General features: G+C 39.1%; 1 protein-coding gene across 13 annotated transcripts in view; it reads left to right on the top strand.

The window, feature by feature from the left end:
* Positions 1-25,930, top strand: part of LOC149144141 (GTP-binding protein, HflX) — a 473,086-nt gene that overhangs the window by 408,880 nt on the left and 38,276 nt on the right. For 7 of the 13 annotated variants that reach the window (XM_089446973.1, XM_089446961.1, XM_089446960.1 and 4 more), the window contains one exon: positions 4,043-4,131. In XM_089446973.1, coding sequence (XP_089303099.1) covers positions 4,043-4,131 — 89 coding nt within the window. The other 6 variants (XM_089446971.1, XM_089446969.1, XM_089446966.1 and 3 more) reach the window with 5 other exon arrangements.

Here is a 25,930-nt window from a genome sequence, read left to right as displayed (position 1 = left end):
TTGTCATCAAACTTGTTTTTAGGGGCTTATTAGGCTAATGTCATCATATAAATAGAGGAGAGGATCATTCATTCTAGTCATCATCACTTGTGACTATTTCGGCCCTCTTAGGAGATTTCAAACTCTTTGTATCTTGGAGAGATGTGACCTATGGAGTTCTTTGTCTATTGGAGCTATTTTCTTAGCATTGGAGAAGTTATCTTGGATCAACAGTGGATTATGTGTGCATTTTATTTGTATGCGTACCTTATTATTGATGAATTTTCGATCTTATGTCTAATGTATGGAATGAATTGGTTTTCTAGGTTTTTCTCATTGTTGCACGAAGTGGGGATGTTTTTTGGAAGCGAAGTGTCAGAAGCGTCATTTTCCAAAAATATAGGAAATGAAGTGTCTCAGAAGCGTATACTATATCTATACACACACACACACACACACATATATATATATATATATTTGCATTTATATTTAAAAAAACACCCAAAATACCAAATTAGTTGTAGAAGAAATGAAAACATGCATATTTGTACTTAAATCAAGATAGATATGGCACCATTGATATATATATATATATATATATATATATATATATATATATATATATATATATATATATATATTTGTACATAAATCAACTTGAACCAACCCAAAATATGAAACGAGCAGATCGGGGAATCACTTAGAATAAGTTTTCGACCTCATCCGCTCGCTCTAGCTGCCTCCCTTACTTATCAAAAGGAAGAACCTGAAATGCATTAATTCAGTGATTTCCCTGCTGAAAAATGCAATTTATCAACTCGGTGCCATGCCATAGTTAGATTTTTTTTTTTTTATAAAGTTGGGGTTACTTACCCATTTTTTTAGGATTATCTTTATAAGCCCTTACATCCATACTGATTTATGGAGGTACGCAATTTACTAATGGCTAGCTGGATATGGACCTATAGGATCTATCTATCTATCTTCCTTTGGCCCTCCCACCTTGCTGGAGCACCCTCGGTCGGGGTCATCATAAATCACATGTTTCAATTCAAGTTCAAGAAAGGAGGCAACATAATGAAGAAGTTATGAGTAGTACCGCCCACCGAAACCCTTGGCAGATAATCGATAGAGAATAAAGGGACACCCCTAGTAGTGAAGAAAGACTATGGACGAAAACAGAGAATAAGAAAAGCAAGTGGGGTGATAGGAAGGGTAGGTAGGAATACATAGGTAGGTTTGGTGAAGGTGGAAATAAATTAGAATCTGGGTTGGTGGGTACGCATAGGCACGCTCATATGGGTTGGTAGGGACAAATAGATAGGCAAGTTCAAATGGGTGTATAGAAAGTGAAACATGCTAGGTCGGGTGCGTTGTTGGGTTGGTCGGTCCCTGCAAGTTCCTAGTTCGGCCGGTTGGGCAGGACACCCCGGAAGATCTCTATCGTGGGCTGTAAATCGTAAAAGCATCCCTGTCAAAGGTAACTCACTCACTTGCTTCTGGGAGTCCCGATTCTCACAATGCTCCTGCCACCACTAGGGTAGATATAGGGCTTGGTGCTCTTGATTAAATGCCAATCACATGGCCTCATACATGATATAATCTAATGAAATGCAACAATCCCATTGATCATGAATTCCTAAAAACTATCAAGTTTGCTGAATTTTGAATGGGATATGAAATTCTATTTTCTCCATATGAAGTCTGATGAGGCTGGAACCACTCTCAAACATCCTAAGTCATTTCATGGTAATGCTAAAAATTTATGTAAAAGGATGAAAATGAAAGATAAAGGAGAATGTCACTTTTACTTTAAGAATTTAACATTACCATGAGGGAACATCTAGGAAGCATCTAAGGAGCATCAAGGAAACACCTTGGGAGTGTTCAAGAAGCCCCAACCCAACTTAAGTCAAAGAAAAAATTGAAAATAAATTTAGAAATTGGGCCCCCAAGGAACCGTTTGTCTCCCTTCGGGTTTATGCGGATTCTGCCTGAACCTCCACGGATCTGCGATGGATCCTTTTCTAGATCCGCAAATTGAGAATTCAGAACCACGGACCGGGGCCATGCGGTTCTGGATTTCCAGGAATTGCTTTAAAACGACGAAACCACATATATGATTTTTGGATCCGCGGGAAATCAGAGGATTGCCAAGGATTTGTACGGGACACGGTTCTGGCCTTGGATCCTTGGGGAGGGAGGGGAAGGATCATGCAACACTAGTTTTTCTATTGCACCATTGATTGTTGAAGATTAATTGTATAGAATGTAATTGTATAGAATGTAGATATCCTCATTGTATGCATTACCAATAATATAGACTGTGAATGGTAATCCCCTTGGTGAACACTTGTTGTAGCTCTCCCAAGTCTCTTTGATCCCTCACAAAGATAGTAGCTATGGTTTTGTGCTAGGGCATCAAAAAATCCTTATTCTTTTGCAAGAATTGGCTAATCTATAACATCCATAGACTCCATCTACCCAAGGAGTAGACATTGGGCTTGTCAAACTAGTGATCAAACCTTATCTAATCCATAAACTCAATTTCGCTCTTCATTGCTCTCACAAATTCGGTCCACTTAAGGATAAGTGGACTAAACTAGGGCTTGGAGCGAATTTGCTTAGAGGGAAGATCTAAGGTGGTGGAAGGATTCAACATCAAGGGTAGACTTGGTTGCCTCAAAATCAACCTTCTTGGTGGCTAATCTATCCATTTTAGGCCTTGATTTCTCTTGCCCTAGCTAATTTGCCTTAGGAAAAACCTAGGTTGGTTAAACTTCAACTTGAGGACTTCTTGAAGGTTTCATATGCCATTGGCTTGCTAATATTCATTGTTGGAAACCTTTTCTTGGCACATTGACCTTAGGACATTTCATCTTGCTTGCTATTTATCAAGCCCTAGGTCTAGCGTGCCCTAATTAGGCCTCTCTAAGGGATGTGAATTGCCTTATTCTCATTGGTTGAGCCTTGTACCTAAGTAGAGCCATCCTTTAGGAGCCTATTGTGTCACCTTAAACCTTTAAGCCTAGAATATCTCTCATAGGTGACCTATCTACCGAGAAGCCTCCCATTGGTGAAAGTCCATAAACAGCAGGGGGTAGTGGTTGTGGTGACAGTGGGCCACACCTCATTGTTGTCACTTAGTCTAGTGCTTGCCTTGTAGAGCACCCCTCTACAAGACCTGCTAGATTTTGCAGAAACATACCCCACAACTACAACATTTGGCAACATGGGTGTTTCCACAATTGGACACTTCTTCTGCTTCTAAAGATTTTTGGAAAATGATGCTGCTGCTGCAAGCAACCCTGGCCCCAACAGTAGTTGTGTGCACTAGTACACATCCACAAGCATGAGAATCTCATTGGTGGGACTTGAACCTTGTTGCAGGCTAAATTAGTTACAGGTCTTTGTGACTGGGCAAACCATTGGTGATATATCTGTTTTCTAATATTTTTGTTGGAATGTTAACCTCATTGTTTTTAGATATCTCCATTGTTAACTTTGCCTTTCTCAATTGATTGACATCCCATATGAGGACGCAAAACATAGAACAAACTGGGTAAATTTCAGAATTACGCAAATGCATTGGTTGATTTATTTTTATTAAGTATTGATTTCATAGTGAATAAGGTGGTTGATGAAAGTTCTTCCATCTTCAATGCAGTCTAAGATTCTTCAATTATTTCCCTTAATTCTGACTCTTGGATTTTCACTTTGGTTTAACATTTGAATTTTTTATTTTTCTTTCTTACGTGAAGGTTCTCATCTCTCCTATTGATATTATATTTGATTAAATTAAATATCAAAGCCAGACATGTTCTCTTCAGGTTAAAATGGGGAAATCACGAGGCATATTTTTGCATTATATGAAGCCTATGTCCTTTTTTTGTATTCATAAAGTACCAAACCATTCATTTGACCACAATTTGAATGTTTGGGCAGCCATAGTTTTAGGATTTATACATCAAAGAAGCAGAAAACAATGGTTTTAGGATTTATACATCAAGGAAGCAGACATAAAAGACTTATTTTTCTTATGCAAAATTTGGAATATTTTCAGGAATATTCAGAGGAAGGCACTATAATAAAAGCACATGTACCATTGCAACTTGCCAGACAGCTAACACCTATGCGCCAACCTTGTGCATTGTGAGTAATCATTGTATTTTAAGACAAGTCTGACTCCTAAAACATCTCAAGCTAAAAGTTGTATGGAAATCATTTGATTTCTTTGGTTCTGTACATAAGGGGAATGATTCTAAAAGGATAAATTGTATTCTCATCGATACTTTCTTTCCAGTAATTCATTGTAAGTTCACCCTATGTCATTATGGTAACAAAGAGCTCCTATATTTATTGCTTTCTTCAAAGACAAAATGTCTGCCACTTATTAGTAATTTACCATTCAGTTGCCTTGTGTAGCCAATTCTGGAAAATGTTACTATGGACATTTGCAGTTTGTTTTTATCTCATTTTATTCAATTGTTTACAAAGAGCATATATACAGGCATATTCAAGCAGTCTCTTATAACTGATTCTGTGATGTTTCTAAGGGACAGTATTCTGAAATAATATCATCACACCAGATTTTGACTAATTGCTAGTCAAAAGAGCTCACATCCAAGTAGTACATTTTACGTAGTTAAATGCATTCAAATGCCTGTATTTGGTCCATCAACAATGTTGCAGGCGTCCAAGCAGTCAAAAGGTCATGTTCTTTTATTTATCATTTATTTGGGCAGCATCAAAATTTTATATTTTTTAAATATTCCATTGGAAAGCAAAACAGCTCTGATCAATGTCTATAACATTATTTAATCTTGCGATGTGGAGATGCAAAGGCTCTAGGTAATTGAACGAGTGAACTTTAGATGCTGCTAATCCTTACAATTTCCATGTCCACATGTTACCTGAGGGATCTTGAATCTTTATGTTTAGACGTTGTGTAGATTCAAATATTGACTATTGTCATTTGGGATTTAAACTCAATGTTGGTTAAAACTGAAGGAGTTTTTCAATTTGACAGGAAAGCATAACGTGAAGAAAATGGTTCTAACCCTCAGGAAGACATGCTTTAATATATCCCACACAAAATTGTTATGAGCTGCATCATTTGGAATCTATCGACCTCTGATGGAGTAAGGGTGCACAAATGGCAATGAAAAAAACTCTTCTCATTTCAGAGATTTGAAGGATTGATCTGTATTGGAGAAGGAAATGGCAGCAATGAATTTGTTGTGCTTGATCATGTGGAGATCAAGACCATTCATGGTCATCAATTTGCATTTCATGGTGAGTGGGAAGTGTTTTCTCTCAGACCCTCCTAGAATAAAATCCCTAACCTCACTCAAAGGGGGAGTTGGAGGACACAATCAAGTGGGTCACTAGCTATCACTTATTAACTCACTCCGCTCTTTAGGCTAAGAAAATTCCGTACCAAGGGGGGGAATCCCTACACTAACCCTAAGACTATTGTTGATGTAGCAGAGAAATCTCGTTTAGGATTAGTCTCTACCTAACTAACTCAATCTGGGAGATGTTCTAAGTTTGGAAACAAGAAAATTTTCAAAGGAAAAGTCAGACGCAAACGGTGGCTTGGATTAATTTGTTTAATGTGAAGAAGTATTTGCAATTTTTACAAAGCCCAACAGAGTGATCAAATGTCAAATGTCAACTGTGAAAGTGTTGTTGTCATGACATAATGGGTTGGTGAAAAATGCTTACTAAGAAATCTTGTGGAATAAATAGATGTTCTTTCAATAGCAGAAATGATAATGTTATATCTGTGGGTGCAATCGTTATTAAGGTGGCATGTTAATGATCCCTAAAAGTATAACAGTAACAATTTGAATAGAAAACCATTGACCATGTAATGTTTACGAATTTTGAATGGTGACACTAGCATGGATCACATATGCATTAAAAAAAGAAAAGAAAAGAGTTATTTTGAATTATGAGCAAAGAGGAAGATCATCACGTGTTACTAACCCATGTATTGTACCACTTCCAGAGAAATGAAATATGCTTGCATCTGCAGACCTTTTAGGCTAATTTCCACGTGAAAAGTTAAATAAAAATGCCGAGGCTTATGTGTGCTTTAAGATAAGAGTGAAAACCCAATAGTGTAGGCCTGATCCATGTCATGCCTTAAATATTAATACAGTTATGAAGTGCATGTGGATCACATTACCCGGAAAAGTATTGTTGCAGTCTTGCTGAACAATAAATGGACTGATCATAGACTAAACACCAGTGCTGGAAACATTCACCATCCCATATACGTGAATAAAGAGTGTAACTAACTTGGAAGCATAGTTACCATGAGTAAATTTCCAAGCTGCAACTATGGCAGATAACTGAAATTTCAATTAGAGACTGGAATATAGAGAAGAACAGAGTGTATTTGCAGAAACAAAATTAGAGGAGATTTAACACTGCCATTTGGTGTCTTTTTTGTTTCTCTATGGCGTCAGAGAACATTCAATTCAGATCAGTCAAAAGTTATGTCCAAGAAAAATTGCAAATTTATTCCAAGTCTTTGAGAATGTAGTTAGGTTGTTACTTAAAATTATTCTACAGATACGTAAATCGAAAAGATCCAAGAATTAGTGCTTAACATGATGCCATTATTTCAAGGGTTAAACCAGCAATTCAAGATACTAAATACTTTGCATAAAAACTTAGAGCAGTGCCATAATGATATCTTGCTCAATGAACGGGTAAACCCATTCCACAACCAATAGCTATCAATTCCTTTAACCAAACTTAGAGATGTATGTGAGATGGAACACTGTGACATTCATGAGCTAATTAAATTTAGGAATGCACAAGAAAAATTATGCTCAACAATATTAAGATCCTTTCATCATGAACTAAGTGTTTAAAGAAGTTTAAATGCTGAATAGGTAAATATGCTTAAAATATAATGAATAAATCTGCAACACCTAACTCCTAAATTGACTCTTAAAATTAGTTAAAACCTTAGATCGTTTTTGTTTTCACCCAAGCTAAATGCAAAGCTTCAATAATTAAACTCTAACATAGATGGAGCCAGCTAATTAAAATATTAAACTTTTAAAAATCCCAACTTGGTCAAGAAACTTAAATGAATGTAAAAATGTAAAATTTGATACAAGAAGGGTGAGGTTGGCCTACCATTGGGCCATGACATCTTTTCTTGCCTTGAATATGTCTATGGATGTGCTGAAGTTTTCTCCCTCATAGGGATGGGAAAAAGGACCAAACCTGAAATCAAAGCTAATAGGTCCCAAGGGGGTTAAATCTAATTAAGTAAATAACCAAGTTAAAACAGGGGTTTGTTAAGCAAATTGTGAAGCAAGAGGATAAAATCTAATGATATTCCTCATAAATGCTATCACAAATTTATCTTAAAAAATCATTGGAAATGCAAAGAAATAGAAAAATCATATCTCTTGGGCATTTCATCCCATGGCACAACCATGATCACTTCAAGACATTAGAGCGGAATAGATTTCTTTTAGGAAGTATGAAACATTAAACCATAGAAAGAAAGTTCTAGGGACAACTAGTAGGCAAATTCTTTTCTTTTATTTTCCAACAATTAAAAAATGAATGGGACAGCCTGCCTCTTTTATAGGAGAAGAGGTGTCTATAAACATCATACAAAACCATGTGCACAATAATACCATGTGCTAAAAACAAGTGGTTCTATAACCAACTTCTAACTTCCCACTATCACATGAAGTGTGCTCTACTAAAAGTTATCTACTTGTGGAAGTTTGACTTGGTCAAATAAGTATAGCACTTCATTGAAGTGTTCAAAAAACCCTTTGAATGTGGGTCAAAGAAGGTTAATCCACCATAAACCTAATATATACATAATATCCCATCCACATGTGTGGGAGATAATAGAGATAAGTTTTCCCTCCTCTAGAAGGATCTAGATTTAGCATGTGTTGACTTGGTCAAATAGATCATATGACTCCTTGTAAAAACATCAAGAAACATGTGATGAAATAGAAAGTGGAATCTAGTAGTATTCACATGTGCATGTGATCTACTAGTTCAATAATACATCAATAAGGCCCCTAAGTGTGAAATGGGCTCAAAGAAAGGAGGACACCCTCACATATGTTAGATAACCATAACATAGTGTACCAAATACTCCATGTAATGTCACAATTTGATGCAGATGCTTTGATGTTGTGGCACCCAAGTTGTCATAGATCCCAAAGTTGTGTACATAGATCTAGGGCACTATGTACAAACTCCAACGTGTAGTGCTCCAACCTATCATGATGAATCAAGACTTCAACAAGTTTTTAGGCACTAAATATAGACGATTCCATTTAACATAAATAACCTAAGATAATCTTACCAAATTACCTAATTGCACCATGGTGGTACAACCTTATCATTTTTACATGTAGACATAAGGCATTTTCTAAGTTTTATTGGTTAGGAATAGGTAAAGGTGATGTAATTTATAGAAAGATATTAGGGAAAACTTGTGAAACAATCTTCAAAGTCAGAAAATGATGTGACATGATCCATATTGGATCGTTATATTGTTTTTCATCCATCTCGATGCTTTTATAGTGGAAAAGGTGGAGGAATTTGCTCACATGACCATTTTATCAATGGGAGTTAGTTTGGAAAATTGGGGTTTGAAACCTTCTGGGAGCATTTTAGGCATGAACCTGCGTTTTTTGGGGGAAAAACTTTGTCTCTTTAGGACGACACATTTTCTTCCTATTCTATATAGAGACTTTCCCAACAACGGAAAAATTGCCTCAATCAGAGTCCATATGCAAAAGTTATGCCACTCGGAAGTTGACCTTTTTGTTTTCACTACTATAATTCGAGAGGATGCCACGTCAGCCCCCATAGCTCATGGAAAAGGGGCTAGCCACATGATTATGATGAAGAAGACTCTAGAAGAATCCATATTGTACCTCTGGTTAAGAGTTGAGGGAGTCAAACCTAACCACTAGTGGGCTATTGGGTTGTGTTATAATCGAGCTATTAGGAGGAAAATGGGTTCCATTATTTTCAAGAGCACTTGTTCCATATATGAGCAGAGCAACTAAGAGTGATAGGGATAGAGCACATAGAGAGGATTTGCGCACTATCGTAGCCCATGAGCGACAAGCCGTACTTATTTGTACTTGTAGTCATTTTCTATTCAAAGAAAGAGAGCAGAGCAAGCTCACCTTCTAGCTAGGTTTTCTCTCGAAAGGGTTTCCTAAGATATATTTTATGTCAATGTGGTTTTGTCAGTTTTTATTTCATTGTTCTTGTTTTTTCTGCATAAATTTTAATTTGCATGCATACACACAAAACAATAATCTACAAATCCAAAAATCTAAAGAGGAATAAACCCTAATAATGTATATTTTTGGATTTTTAAGTATAGATTTATCATATTTGTTGTGATGAACTGTCCTGTGGAATATCCTGGCATTTTACGAATCATATTGGTATCAAAGGAGGTTTCTTTGGGGGTACATTATGGAGATATGCAAGGGATCCGCATCAACAAAGGCAAAAGTAAAAATACCCTTGTCATAGCTGACACATTTGTGAATAACCATCGAGATCTTGCAAAGAAGAGGTTTTTGTGACTGAAAGCACAAGTTGTAGATATAAGCCGTAATGTGAATCTCCTCATGTCAGCCCTAAGCAATAATATTGGGCTCTTTGGAGAAGATGAGGGTTCTAACACAGAGGACAGATCAAAGGGAGATCATGAGAATGGGAAGAAATAGAGAACCATGCGAAGAAAGGATGTGAAAAAGATCAACTCAACTCAAGTATCATGAAACAATTCACAATCCTTGTTCGCAATGGAAGCAAAGATCTATATCAAGATGTAACAAGGTGACATCAACACTTTGAAGCTAAATCATTGGTTGCAACAACTAGAAGTGTATTTCAATGTTCATCATATAGAGGAAGAACAAAAGATTTCATTTGCACGACTGAAATTAGAGGGCCATGCCCTGACCTGGTGGGAAAGCCACACAAAGACCTTGAGGTTGGAGGGAGATCCTCTAGTGACCAAGTGGGAGGACTTTAAAACCCTCGTAAAGTCACAATTTTACCTTATCACTGTTGAGAAATCTAGGGCATCAAGTATTAGGTGATTTCTCTTCAATTAGTAACTGCTTGTGAGTAATTTTTACAACTTTAGATTATGATTTTACAACTTTTTAAGACTTCTTTTGAAGTAGACTTTCTTCTTTGAACCAGGGTTTGATTCTTCAATGTAGATCTTGAACTTTCGCTTTGATATCCTTCGACTTGCTTTGATGCCTATCTTGAAACTCGATCCTTGAGTGTCTCTTTGATTAGATGCCCTTTTCTTGACTTTGTCACCTTAGCTTTGAAACCATGTTGAGAAATTTAGGGCATCAAGTATTAGATGATTTCTCTTCAATTAGTAACTGCTTGTGAGTGCTTTTTACAACTTTAGATTAGGATCTTCTTTTACTTAAGTTATTAGTATTCTTCTTCATCAAACAACCCAATGCATGATCATAAATAGACAAGAGACACAAAATGTAGGTTATGAGCTAGGGCCAAAACCTCTCACTCTTTGAGAGGAAAACCCGCACAAATTCTTCTTATAAAGATTCCAATTGACAAATACCAAGATGAAGGCCCTTGACCTATTAGCCACTCGAAGACCAAGACACTAGTTCTCTTGAATGTCTTCTGCTCTTTTCTTCTTCTTGACTCCTCTTCTGCTTTAACCTTCTTAGCACAGAGACATAGTTACAATGATAACATTAAAATGAACTGAGATCATCTCCTATCTGAGCATACTAAGATAAACTGTGATAGCAACGAACTATAGATACATTTGAGATGGCATCGAAACACATCACTGTAATGTCACCGAAATGTGATCACTGTAGCAGCACTGAAACTAACATAACACTGAATCACTATCATATATCACTGAATTGTCTCCACTGTAAGCCCCATTCTATATGTCGAGAATGTCATGAAATTATCTTCGAGATCACCGAAACCAAGATCACCAAAATTTTACCAGAATCTTTTCAAATATGAGCTTGTAGACTCTGTCATAGCACCAAAACTTTTCTTTTCTAAGATCCGAATGTGTCACTGCAATCTCCTATTCGAATTATAGAGGTATCTGAACTTGTCTCTGGACTTTTTCACTGCAATTGTTATCTGAACCCTTTTTCTGTGGAAATGTGATGACCCTATATACATATATATAGTGGTTGTCGCATATAAATAAGCTGACATGTGTATTCTTATAGATGTGTCTACATTAGGTGAATTCGACATGAGTGCTTCACTTTATCTTGAGGCCGACTTGAAGAGGAGTGACTTGTGCTTGTCTTAGAGGGCTTCTTGACAATGCTATAGACTCATATACATTTTTAACATGCCCAAGAAGGGTTCTTCATACATGACATTGACTCTTTTTGACAAATCCTAAAGGCTCACAATGGGAGCCATCTAAAAATAAAATCCCTTGCTCATGAAACCCATGAAGCAAGCCTTACAATAATAATTTTATTTTCTTCTTTACATCATTTACAAAAATCACAATTACATGTCATTATGAAGACCGAACCTAGTTACACTTTTCAACACTCCCTCTTAACTAGGGAGGTATCGATAATGGTACTTGGCCATTCTCAATCTGAAGAATTTCTCATAAGAAAAAGCGGGTTGGCAACCCATTTGTATAGCATCATGTCAACCAACATTGTCACATAGCAAGGCCTTGACTAACAACTCTATCTCTCCACAAGATCTGAGCTCAATGTTGGCGAGACCAATGATTTATAGACACCCTAATCATTGTCTCTCCTGGAACATACCCCACCCAGGTTCTCAGGGTGTGTTCCACCAGGACTATTCTTATCTTGGATTCCTAGTCCTCAAAGAATATCGGTCCTCTACGACTACTCTTATCTTGGATGCCATATCTCATCCTCAAAGAGCATCAGATGCTAGATGTTTACCCAATCCTCTATTCTTTCTTCCCAGTGAAGACAAGAATGATGTGTTTATCTCTCCCTCTTAATAAGGGAGGACATATATATTCCTTTCTTCCAAGTTTCTATCAAGCAAGAAAACTTATTTCCAGGCTCCCTCTTAGCTAGGGACCTACAACAACTTCTCAGGTGGAGACGAAGGGACAACGACTACTTGAAGAGCTCCTTCCTTCGATGTCATGAATTTCTTCTTCGTCATGGAGTCTTCATCTTTTGGGACTTCTTCATAGGGCACATACCATCCATCACTTTCGTCCACAAGTCTGTCATGTCATCATTCCTTTCATCAAAAAGAGATCCATTAGTCTACGTCTGGCCTTGCTTCATGTCATGCTGCCTTCTTTATGTTCTGTTCTTCGAAAGGATCTTATATTCTTCTATATGGTCCTCTTAGAAGACATTCACAGTTCTTCTCTTGGCAGTCCTGCATAAGCTCATACAAATATTTGTTCAAAAAAGAAGAAATGAACACTTAAATCAAAATTACCTTTGTGATGGTCCTTCATCGTGACATCTTCCTGTTGGCATTAACATCCTGCATACATGTTGACACATCTCCCAAAGATATATATTGTGAAGGGTTTCTTTCTTTTTCCGACTCCATCAGAGTCTTCAATTCTTCCATGGAGATATCCTAGTCAAATCTTCTTGGTCTTTTGGATGTTGATTGCCTTTACCACGGTTGCATAGTCCACGATCTCTTCCTTCCTTTCTTTACACATTTCATTCCCAGGAACTTCCAATTAGAGTTCCATCCCATATTCCATATGAGGACATATTATGTTGATTTTGTCTAGTGTGACCCATGCCTTCCTGCATCCTCATTTTCTTTTAGGTCATCTAGGCTTCCTTCAACAACAACTTGTTTGAAAAGAGCTTCAACCCCTTGATCTGGGTCATCTATTATGTCATCATATCATCATCCCACGAATTCCACAAGTTGGAGTTCGTGATGAAACACTTGCTTCCTTTCTAGATTGGTGAACCTTCCGATGAATATTCCATTAGAATCTTGAAGATCTTGGATATCCCTATCTAGCAGATGTTTCCTTGATATATTGTGAATCTTGTCCTAGATGACTTCTTCCTTTTTTCCAATAAGTGTCACTTGAGCTTTTAATGAGGTCACCAAGAGCTATATCCTTCATAGTTGATTGTCATAGATTTTGTTCCAGACATCCTTCATGTTTCCTATGGTGATGTCACGAGCTCTTACTTCTAATGCTTTTCCTCTTCCTTGGATTTCTTCTTTTCAGCTTCCTCCACTTCTTTGGTGAAATGGGCTTCTTCTCTATCTTTCTTGTTATTGCCCTTCTTGAGCTTAGGACAATCTTTCCTGTAATGCTTATAACATTGAATCTTAGTTATGTTCTTCTTTCCTTTATGAGGACCAAATTTTCCAAACTTCCCTTCCTTCCGACAAATGTTTGAACACTTTTTGCCCTCAACCTGTCTTCTTCTATCTTGCATAGAAACCACAAGTTGTTGAATGGAATAACTTTCTTATCCTCATAGGCATTTGTTACCTTGTTCATTAGTTAGTGCATTTAGAACAAAGGAGATCATTTCCTTATCTGAAATCATCTCTCCCAAATCTTGCAGTTGAGATCTTATGAAGATAACCCTTTATCCTTTGATACCTTTAATTTATGTAGATCAAATCTAAGTGATATGACCTTCTTTATTGCATCTTCAGAGAATAGTTCTACCAGCTTATCATATATCTTTTTTGATGTCTCTAATCCTGCTATATGGGGAACGAGGGAATCTTTGACGGATTCCATAAGAGTCTCTTGAGCCCTTAGATTCTTTTCCATGTATTCAGATAGTACTTGTCCTTCGGATGGTTTTGAGACTTTTCCATTGATATGATCAATGACTTCATTTTCTTTGAGGACTATTTCTATCCTTCTTTTCCATGCAAGGAAGTTTGATGACCCAACCAACTTATGGATCTCCTTCCAAAATGAAGTCATTTTACTAGGTTAGATTATAGAAGAAAAAGGCACTTACTTGTCAAGTGAAGATAAAATCTTCAACTTGATCCCTTTGTTGATGATGATCGATGAAGATGGGTTGATGCTCCTCGGATGATCTTCTTTAAGGATAAGGAGGTCCTTTCTTCAATGAGGGGGAGACTTCCTTGGAACATTTTGAAGATAATGATCAGGCCCTTGATCTTACTTCTCTTGAATGAACATTCTACACACTCTTTGAGGTTTCCTTTGGTGATGATAGAGTGCGGATCTCATAAATACTTCTAGGGTTTTGACTTTCTCCAAGATGATATGATCTTTGTCCTAGAAATGCTTCTCTTGGATGAATAGACTTCTAGTTGCCTTGATTTGTAGATCTATTTGCCTTGAGTAGAAATAAGGCTTTGGCCTTGATTATTTGATTGATGATCCTAAGACTTCTTTTGAAGTAGACTTTCTTCTTTGATCTAGGGTTTGATTCTTCAATGTAGATCTTGAACTTTCGCTTTGATATCCTTCGACTTGCTTTGATGCCTTTCTTGAAACTCGATCCTTGAGTGTCTCTTTGATTAGATGCCCTTTTCTTGACTTTGTCACCTTAGCTTTGAAACCATGTTGAGAAATCTAGGGCATCAAGTATTAGGTGATTTCTCTTCAATTAGTAACTGCTTGTGAGTGCTTTTTACAACTTTAGATTAGGATCTTCTTTTCCTTAAGTTATTAGTGTTCTTCTTCATCAAACAACTACCAATGCATGAACATAAATAGACAAGAGACACAGAATGTAGGCTATGAGCCAGGGCCAAAACCTCTCACTCGAGGAAGACCCACACAAATTCTTCTTATAGAGATTCCAATTGACGAATACCAAGGTCAAGGCCCTTGACCTATGAGCCACTCCAAGACCAAGACACTAGTTCTGTTGTCTATCTTTTTCTCTTTTCTTCTTCTTGACTCCTCTTCCGCTTTGACCTTCTTAGCACCGAGACATAGTTACAATGATAACATTAAAACGAACTGAGATCATCTCCTATTTGAGCATACTGAGATAAACTGTGATAGCAACCAACTATAGACACACTTGAGATGGCACCAAAACATATTAGTGTAATGTCACCGAAATGTGATCATTGTAGCAGCACCATAATTAAGATAGCGCTGAATCCATGAGATAGCACCGAATCAATGTGATATATCACTGAACTGTCTCCGTTGCAATCATCATTCTATATGTCGAGAATGTCATGAAATTATCTTTGAGATCACGGAAACTAAGATCACCAAAATTTTACTGCAATATTCTTTGAAATATGAGCTTGTACACTGTGTCATAGCACCGAAAAGTTTCTTTTCTGAGATCCGAACGTGTCACTACAATCTCCTATCTGAACTTGTCTCTGTACTTTGTCACTGCAATTGTTATCCGAACTTCAGAGGTAATCCAAAATCTTTTTCTGTGGAAATGTGAAGACCCTATATACATATATATAGTGGTTGTCCCATATAAATAAGCCGAGATGTGTATTCGAATAGATGTGTCTCCATTAGGTGAAGCCAACATGAGTTCTTCACTTTATCTTGAGGTCGACTTGAACTGGAGTGACTTGTGCTTGTCTTGGAGGGCTTCTTGACAATTCTATAGACTCATATACATTTTTAACATGCCCAAGAAGGGTTCCTCATACATGACTATGACTCTTTTTGACAAATCCTGAAGGCTCACAATGACAGCCATCTAAAAAATAAAATCCGTTGCTCATGAAACCCATGAAACAAACCTTACAATAATAATTTTATTTTCTTCTTTACATCATTTACAAATTCACAACTACATGTCATTATGAAGACCGAACCTAGTTACACTTTTCAACAATCAGGTATGTAGATGATTAATGGATCTAGTTGCACTACTTCATGCAGAAGCATGAGCAAAGTGTATATGAGTACACCACAAAATTTAGAAAGATGGCCATAATGTTGGGTATCTCCCCAAAGAACCCAAATGTGCTCTTCAAGTATTTGGGGGGTCTACATAGCCATCTGCGAAAGCAAGTGATGTTGTTGAAACCCATATTGGTGGATGAGGCTTGTGTACAGACATAGTACCTGGAGAACATAGGCCTAAAGAAAGGAAAATCAAGTGGATTGAAGCAGAAGGATAAACATGGCACTTCTAAATGTAGAGAAACCAAGTGCTAGAAGATACTGATTGTTTTCTCTTAACTTGATAATTACTTGTGAATGTTAGTTAGCTTCTTATTACTTATGTTATCCTCTTCGTCAAGTAATTATACAAATGTACCAAACATAAAGATGAAAAGAGAACAAGAAACACCAAGATTTAGGCTACAAGCTAGTGCAAAGCCCCACAAGGGGGAAAACCCAAACAATCCTTCTCTTATAGAATCAGATCAAAATGAGATATCCAAGATCCATGACCAAGACCAAGGTTGCCACAAATATCCCCAGTCAACCCTTCTCCAAGTCTCCTCCAATCAAGTCAAAGTCAATGCAAGTCAATGTTGGTCAAACTCTTTGAAATCTGGTCAAATCACAAAAAATTTCGGACCTGCAATGTGTTGAAGAATCTAGGTAAAGTAGTGTAGTGTGATTCTTTGTTACTTGATAACAATTTATGGAGTCTTTTTACTTTTCTTGTTAGCTTATGATGCTTCTTCTTCTTATTAGTGCATCAAACTGCTACAGAAAACAAAATAATAACAAAAACACAAAGTTTGGCTCTTTGCCAGGGACAAAACCTCTCCACTCTTGAGAGGAAAACCCTTTGTAAGTTTTCTCTTATTGAAGCTTCTTATTTGAACAACTTCCAAACCCTAGACCCTTGACTAGGATATCCTCCAAGCATAAGTCAAATCCTTCCTCTTTCTGCACTATAACTTCTGACACATGGACCTCAGCACTTCGTCCTCCTTCTTTCGGCACTTCGTTCTTCTTTCAACTTGTTAGTAACCTTGTTGCACTTGCTCTAGAGAAGACACTATTGATGAGACCTTTCTTCTTTATGATGGTTCCTTTATTCTTTCCACCAATCAACTAACTTGGATGTAGGGTTGTTATGACTGTATAAAGAGATCTGATTCTCGCACATGTGATTGTTTTCTACCCTAGAAAACAGTCCCTTCAACTTTGATCTTGGTCCTTCTTCCTTCGTTTATGAGGGCTTCTCCTTCGCTTGTAGAGAGAGGCCTTGTAGACCTTGTTTGCACCCAAAACAGTGAGATAGGATGACCTTTACTTTTCTGCTACTATGGCCGCAGGCAAACCTTCCTTAACCTCGCATGTGTGGTTGTCGCTGTTCTAGAAACTGTCTTCTTACCCTTGTTGTTCTGTCTCCTTATCACACTGCCCTTGTAACCCTTTTCCTTGGCTTTTCTTCGTCCTTCTTCGTCCTCTTTCTTGCTTGCGGATTTCAGAGTGAAGTGATATCAAATGAGGAGTGGACAACCTCTATAAATAGAGGTTTGTCCCTCCTCTTTAGGCTGACTTGACTGTCCATTAGGCCGACTTGATAATTCATCTTTTATTTATCATTTTGCTACTTGGAGACTTCGTTGTGGCTAGGAGAGGATTTGACTATGCTTGGAGGTGTTCCCATGACCTTGTATGTTGACATATATGATGTAACATGCCCTCAAAGGGTCTCATCATAATTACATTTTGACTTTGACTTTCTAGAAGCACTTTAAAATGTGCTTGACCTATTTTCAATGAGCAAGAAACTCATTGACAAATAATATAAAAATAATTTCTCTTTTCTTGAATAAATACAAATATAAAAATTACATTTATGAAGGCCAAACCTATTTACATTTCCTTCAACACAGTGGAGGTCAAATTTCAGCCCTGAAATTATTTTAGAGTCACCACATAATCTTCACACGTGTGAGCAGAAACTTGACAGAAAAACTCAAATTTTATATCTCCTTTGACTTCGACTCTTTTCCTTCTTTATTAGGCACAAAATCAGTGATGTATGTGATGTGTGAATGAATGAATCCAAGCGGTCGAGTTTGACTCTTACATATGGTTGTCCAGGAGGGTAGAATAGCTGGGACAGGGTCGACTTGTCCAAGGAGGGCCAACTTGGTCTTTGTATTAACCCTTTGACTCAAAATAAATTTCAATTTCTTTTTCATTTCAAATGTTCAAATTGGACATGACATAAATACAAATTATTTTGACTCATATTAAATTCTTTTCTCGTTTTGACTCTTTTGAGCATGAAGAACATGCTTTGACCAAAAATGAATTATAATAATAATAAATATCATAAATATGTCAATGATACAAATTGCATTTTATTACATTATGAAGACCGACACTAGTTACAATTTCAACACTCCCTCTTAATTGGAGGTATTCGTAATGACTCAACATGATATTCTCAAGTTGAAATATTCATGTAAGAAAGGATCCGGATTGATAAAGCATCAATGATGATTTACATCATCATAGCCAACATTGTCAAAATACCAAGGCCTTGATAAGTATGCTCTATCTCTCCACTAGATCAGAGCACAATGTTGAGAGGCATAAATTTGGACACCACTGCCTCTCAAGGCACATACCCCACCCATGTGTTCACCAAGGTATGTCCTCATAGGATCATTTCCTAATCCACTGTCACAATACTTGACACCAAGAAATGTCGGTCCTTAGGACTATTCTTATCTTAGATCAATGTACATGACTTACGATGGTTAGTCCTGGTCTTAGTACATATCTTCAAAGAATATTAGTCCCAGATGCTTATCCAATCCACCATTCTCCCTACTAGTGTTCATTCACTAGGCTTATGGTTGTTAATCCTGGCCATAGTACTGTTGTTTTTCCACGACACTGAAAAATCTAGGTTAGGGTCTTAGAGTCTCTGACATTACTAAGTCAAATGCCACAACAAACTACTTTGCACAGCGGAATATAAACAACAATAAATCAACTTTTGCACAAATATACAACTTTATACAATTTTTCAATAACCCAACTTTGTTAAATTATCAATGTATAATACAACAATTTAGGGCTCCCATACGAGGGATCATGGCCCTCATACAATCACTAATACAAGAAAATACAACTAGGGTTTGGTGTCAACAACTATGACAACCAATTTACCTTGAACAAGATACAATTGATCGTCTAGCTGATATAATGCACTTCACAAGTCCACGTGTTCATACCATGAACACATATGCTTGTTATTTTGCTCCCAATCTATAGGGTTGCCTCTATCAATGGATCTTGCTCCTTTAGGTCATTGAACATGACTCCAATCTTCCCTCTAGCTAATCATTATTCCATTAGTGAATCAACACATAGGGTCTTCTTGGAAGTTGTTCACAACTCTGTTTATGAACAACTCCTTGACTTCCCACTGTTGCTTCTCAGCTCATAGGGACTTCTCCCCTCTATCACCTTTCTTTGTTGCTTCAATGAGGCAAACTTAGGGCACGAAGGGTTGCCCTCTATCATTGCAAGATGTCCTTCTCTTCAGCAAACTTGGGCTAGACAATTTCTCCCTTGATTTCCTACGTTTGTCCTTCAAAGATCAGTCCCTAAGCATCACACAATTACACCTCTCATAATAGACCTAATTTCCTTCTTAAGTTTGCACTTAGGGCCTCCTTGGACACCTACTTTCTACCCTCCAAACAACCTCAAGATGCCCAATCCAACTATCCAAACTAGGACCCGACACCAACCTAGAAATCATCAACTTAAGGAGAAGAATCACATACATTTTCACACTCTTCTAGGCTTGTGCATTCTACTATAGAATTTAATCTTGGTTAGGGTTTCTACCTGTACTGTCAACCCTACCAATCAACTCCAAAACTTTGCTAGCTACGGTCTAGATCATCCTTAAAGACTCCTCCTTTTGCTGCCCTTTTGAGGACTAGTATGGCACTTGTTTAGGCCTTTCAGTCCCTCCAAAAGAGGACTACAGGACCCTCAATATTCCTTCCAAATACAGAGAGACTGCGGCCTTATTTCCAAGGCCCGTTCCACCAAGAAACTTGCAGAAAGACCTCCCAGAAATCTCCTCCAACATTCGGTCTGCCAGCTACCAAACTTGGCCCCAAAAATAATGACAGAAAGACACCAAATCAGACTTATTTCTCCTTCGCTACGTTGTTTTGGATTTGTATCTATCTTATATGTTCTCCCACTAAGACAAATTTTACTTGTGGTGTGATTAATGCAAAAATGAAGTCACACACTCTTCTGTTTCTATGATTCTTATGTTACAATGTTTAACCCACTCTTGGGCTATCGTAAAACAAGGCTGACTTGTCTTTTGTGCCACAAGTCCACACACACACAAGTACTTTTTTTTTCCTTTTTTTTGACACATGTTCTCTTGGTGCTTCAAGCTACCCCTTGCTCCCCTAAGGTTGCTCTTCCATATCCAAGGATCATATCGACAAGTCTCCTCATGGATTCACACCCACAACTTTGGGTGCAAAGCCTACAAAGTAGGCACTCTTGCCCACAAAGCCCATGTGGGTCAAATTCCTCCACAACCTTGTACCCTAGGGTTTGGAGCACCTCCCAAGCTACTAATCTCAACACTCCCTCTTAGTGAGGGAGGTACTTCCAAGACTAGAAAGTAAATCATCATCACTGTCACTGTTGGTGACACTAGCCCAACTCTTGGCACTCACTACTCCAACAAATCATGTGGCATGAATTAGTCCCTTCTCAGAATTGTCATTGCCACTTGAAGCCTCCCGCTTCTTCTTCTCCTAAATTGCTTTCATGCCATTCCATGATTCCTTCTTGCCAGCTACAAAAGAACCCTTACTCCCCACTCACCATGCACTCTTATTAGGTTGCACATTCTCCCTTTGAACTTGCAAACCTCCTCTAGAACTCTACTCCCTCTGAACCTCTAGAACATGGAACTTCTTCTGCGTTTGCTTCTCATGATCTATAGGCTTACCTGTCAACCGATATAGACCATGCTCCCTAACTCCAATGATCACTCCAGCAAAGCTAAAACCTTTAGCCTTGAGCTTCGCTTTCCCATCCTGAAAAATCACGTCAAAACCCTTTTGCTCAATTGCTGAGATAGACAATACGTTATATCTGAGTTCTAGTACCCATAGTACATCATAAACTCACATCAATTGACCTGAATTCATTTTGAATGGCATGCCACTTGATCCTCTAATTTCCTTCTGATTCTCGTCATCCACCATCATGTGCAACTTCGAGTCCGACTCAACTAAAGTCTTGAACATATCCTGTGAACTTGTCATATTCTTCGACGCATCATTATCAACGTACCATGCAGCCTCATTGATGGCACACTCAGAGAAATGAGAAATCAAAGAAAAATCCTCACTCTCCATTCTCTTGGATAGGTCATCTATCTCGATAGAAGTGGCAACACCTACAACCTGCTTCCCATTCTTCTCAAAATCTCCCTGCTTCTTGTTCAGACAATTCATCGAATAATGACCTTACTCGCCAGAGTTGAAACACTTCAACTTAATCAAGTCCTTCCTTTGCTTGTCCTTGATCCTTGCTGCAAGAGCCATGTCGTCATCATAAGCCTTCTTCTTCAGATTAATATCCTCCTGTCACAATTCCTCTTGAATGAGGTCATCCCACATCCTATTACAATTTGGCAACTTCTCTCTCGTAACGATCCATTTGATGAATGACTTCCATTCTGGAGTAAGCATCTTTAAAGAAATCACCATCTTAGAATCTGTAATACACACCGATGGCGAGAAGCTCATCTTGCACCTGAGACAATATCATCAGATGCTAAGCCACCCCTTCACCCTCTGTCATCTTGGTGTCCTTCTTCTTATCCTGCAATACCAATTGTCGGTTCTTATTTTTATTCTAGAAAAATTCCTGAAGATCTTTCCACATTTCATTGGTAGTGTCCTTCCCAGACAGATGAGGTATCAAAAGATCCTTGACACCATCTAAGATGATCAACTTGGCCCTCGTATCCATTTCTTTGTATGTTTCCAGCTCTGTAGGGTCAATTGGATTCTTGATCTCTTTCTTCGCAAAGTCCATGTCCTGTTCACCATTAGAACCAACTTGATCCTTTCTTTCCATGGACTATTGTTGGAGAACCCTTCTAACTTGCCCTCATAACGTAAACCAACTGACATCTTCGACATTTCTGTTAGTCCTTAAACAACAATGTGACCAGACTCCCTCTTGAGTTGTACTCGTTGTGCACACCTTGATTCACTGTCTCTTTAAAGTAACTTTGATTCCATGTATTTCCATGACACTAGAGAATCTAGGTTAGGGTCTTAAAATCTATAACACTACTAACTCAATGGCACAACAAACTACTTTGCTGAACAGAATATAAACAATAGTCAATCAACACGTTCACAAATAGATAACTTTTTACTAATTTTTAGTAACCCAACTTCGATATATTATCAATCTATAGTACAACAATTTAGGAATCTTGTATTAGGGATCATGGCCCTCATACAATCATTGATGCAAGAATATACAACTAGGGTTTGGTGTCAACAACTATGGCAATCAATTTACCTCGAACAAGATAAAACTAATCGTTTAGTTGATGGACTGCACTTCACAACTCCACTTGGTCGTACCCTTAACACATTTGTTACTCCTTCTACTCCCAATTTGCAGTTATGCCTCTATCAATGGATCATGCTCCTTTAGGTCACTGAACACAACTATCCAATATTCCCTCTAGTTGATTTGTAATATTCCTAATTAGCCATGGCTAATTGGAATATTCAATTTTTCTCAATTTTGCCTTCTATAGTTATTTATAAATAAAAAGGTGAGGAAAGGGGGACATAACTCACTTTATGAATAAAGTCTCTCCCTAGTAGCACAATGTTGTAACTTAAAAGGGGAGCCCAGGGGGCCCAAGGACCACGTAGAGAAAGGGCCCACGTAGACACTTGGAGGGATTGCGCAGATGGAGAAGGAACACATGGCAAGAGAGAGGCTACGTTGGAGGAGGTGGGCCTTAGGGTTTTGAGAGAGGCCAACGCTATAAAGGAGAGAGGAACCTCCTCATTTTGATTATTCAATTATGTTGCATTTGAGCTAGTCACTTCGACTTAGAGCACGCTGGTTGTTTAGCCTGTTTGCAACACTGTTTAGTGCATCGAGTGTCTCCGTTCGGAGATCTCACCCTTAGCCCCGGGGGACTTTCGAGTGCCTGCTTGGGCAAAGTAGTTTCATCAGTATTTTGCAGGAGGAGTGATTTCTGGAGTTGAGGAGGAGCTAAGCATTTTGATGACTGCACAGTCTTGAGAGGGGAGGATGCAGTTCCTTTGGTAGGAGCTCTGGATTGGGGTTTTGTGGAGGATTTGAGCTTGGAGATTAAGGGATCAACCCTTGCATATTGGAGGGTTTTGGTAGAGTTTTGGGTAGAGTTTTGGAGGATTCTCTTTAGGAGCAGTGCAGAGCCTTGAGGGATTGTGTAGATCCCCAAGGGGGTGATTTTCGGGGGTCAGCTATTTTAGAAAAGCTTTCTGGGCTTTTTTGGGTTTATTGAGTAGAGGCTAATTCCAGAGTTTCAACATTTTCCGAGGGGAACAACCCCAAATCCTCATTTGATTCCAGCAGTAGCAGCAGCACAACAGTTCTCCCGCAATTTGGACGCAGTTCAGATAGAGGCCATTTCCTTACAATTCTGAGTGTATTTCTTCACTCGCCTTGTGCAAGTCAAGGTGTTATCTTTCTGATCACCTCTTGTACTCTTTCCATTACTCAGTATAATAAAATGGCTTAGCATTTCTCTCTGCATTTCTCGAGTATTTGCTTATATTCCATGTATGCGTTATTGTATGTTGCACTACTATTATTTCTCTGGTTGGAGTTTGCTTGTGTTTGAGGGATATCTTTGATAAGGGATATTACAGTGGTATCAGAGCATAGATCTGGCTCAACCTGTGGAGCTAGCAGTTTATGACACCGAGGGAGAAGCCCTACATCTGTTATAGAGGTAGGAAATACAGAGATATTGAGCGTAGGTTGGAGAACACCCACGGAGAGGGAGACTGTGTTCGGGTGGTGGACACAAAAGGAGGAGCCTGTGGTGGACACAGAGCAGGAGGATTCAATGGCAGATGAGGACGGGAAGAAATACGCGGGCATGCTCCTCAAATCAGTGCAGGATCTGTTGAGGCAGATCGAGGTGATGGGGCAAAGATTCATGGCGGTGGAGGCTAGACAGCGTGAGAACCCACGGGTTTTCCAGGTTGGTGAGGGCTCGGGTACATCCCACCATTTGCCAGAGCAGGGTGCCTCTCAGCGTGACACTACTCAGCAGGTGGCCTCACATGCCCCTACACGCTCTACCATGCCCACTTTCCTAGGAGCAGACACGGGGGCCGGAGCACAGCAGGAGGCAGAGCCTGGTCATATGGGCGATTTCTTTGCAGAGTACCAGGTCTATGGGCAGGAGTTCAGGGATGCTCTCTCATTCAGAGACTTTGTTCAGCTCCAGCGGGATAGTAGACCCTGCGACCATCACAGAGGATACCAGCATTATCATGATGGAGACACCCACCGCATAGCTAGTAGATTCCACTTGCCTATGTTTGATGGCTCATCAAATAGTTCGGCAAAGTCTTGGGTGGAGAAGCTGGACATCTATTTCCAGCTTAACCAGATGTCGGAGATAGAGGCCATCAAGGTGGCGACATTACATTTGGATGGTGAGGCCCGAGACTGGTGGTTCCATGGGTTGGTTACACTCGGACACTCCACAGTGACAACATATGCCGAGTTCACCAAGAGATTGATAGAGAGATTTGACCGAGGGATTTGGAACAACACTTTGTTGAGCTGACGAGACTCAAACCGACTGGGAACCTAAAGACCTACATTGCAGACTTCTTGAGGGTTTCAGTGATGGTGCCAGATCTATCCGCGGCACGGAGGATATATATGTTTTTTGAGGGGTTAGTAGAGCCACTTCGGGGTCTAGTTAAATCCACTAGACCAGCCACACTCCAAGATGCTATTAGTAGGACCCAGTACTTACAGGATGCCTTACCCAGGACCCGGACACCTTACCCCCAGAGACAAGGTTTCCAGCCTAAGGGGAAGGATATGAGGATTCCACCTCCAAAGGGGAATCCAGGACGAGCACAGATTGATGATGATGCCAGAAGGGAGTTGAAGAAGAAGAGGTTGTGCTTTACCTGTCAGGAGCCATGGGCACCGGGACATAGATGTGCTCTTGGCAAAGCACATTTTATTGAGGTCTTCTCCGAGAGCAACGGGGAAGAGGATGAGGAGGATGATGTGGAGGTAGGAGATAGTCATGCCGTGCAGGTTCCTTTGCCACCTCCACCACCAGCAGTGGGTGGTGTAGCTTTTACACCTACTAGAGGGGCCCTTGTAGCATTGCGAGAAGTTCCCACGTATTTGACGCTGCGCATACGGGGGATAGTACGTGGCCAACGAATATCAGTTTTGGTCGACAATGGGGCAACCCACAACTTCATCGATGCACAGATGGTTGAGCGGAGAGGTATACAGACAGAGAGCTTCGATGGCTTTTCAGTTTTGGTCCCAGGAGATCAGACCATGTTGTGTGTTCATTATGTTCCAGAGTTATCAGTGACGATGGGAACCTACACACTGACTGACCACTTTTTCGTGGTCGATATTCCGAACACCAACATGATACTGGGTGTTCAGTGGCTTATCACTCTAGGGAAGGTCACGACAAATTGGAAGGCCCTAGAGATGGAGTGGGATGATGAGAAGACAAGGAGGCATGAGAAGATACGGGGACAACACACATATCCGCCTTAGACTGTTTCAGCTCATCGGATGGAGGCAGCCTTCTAGAAGGGAGACGTAGAGTAGGCAGTGGAGCTGCGTGCATCAGAGGCAGGGACCACAGGGAAGACGGTGCACCCAGAGATACAGTCCATCCTTGAC

Source organism: Pinus tabuliformis, chromosome X (genome assembly GCF_031772625.1).
Source record: "Pinus tabuliformis cultivar Carrire ecotype Pingquan chromosome X, CPIR1, whole genome shotgun sequence".
Taxonomy (NCBI): domain Eukaryota; kingdom Viridiplantae; phylum Streptophyta; class Pinopsida; order Pinales; family Pinaceae; genus Pinus; species Pinus tabuliformis.
This window is presented reverse-complemented; position numbering and strand designations above follow the sequence as displayed.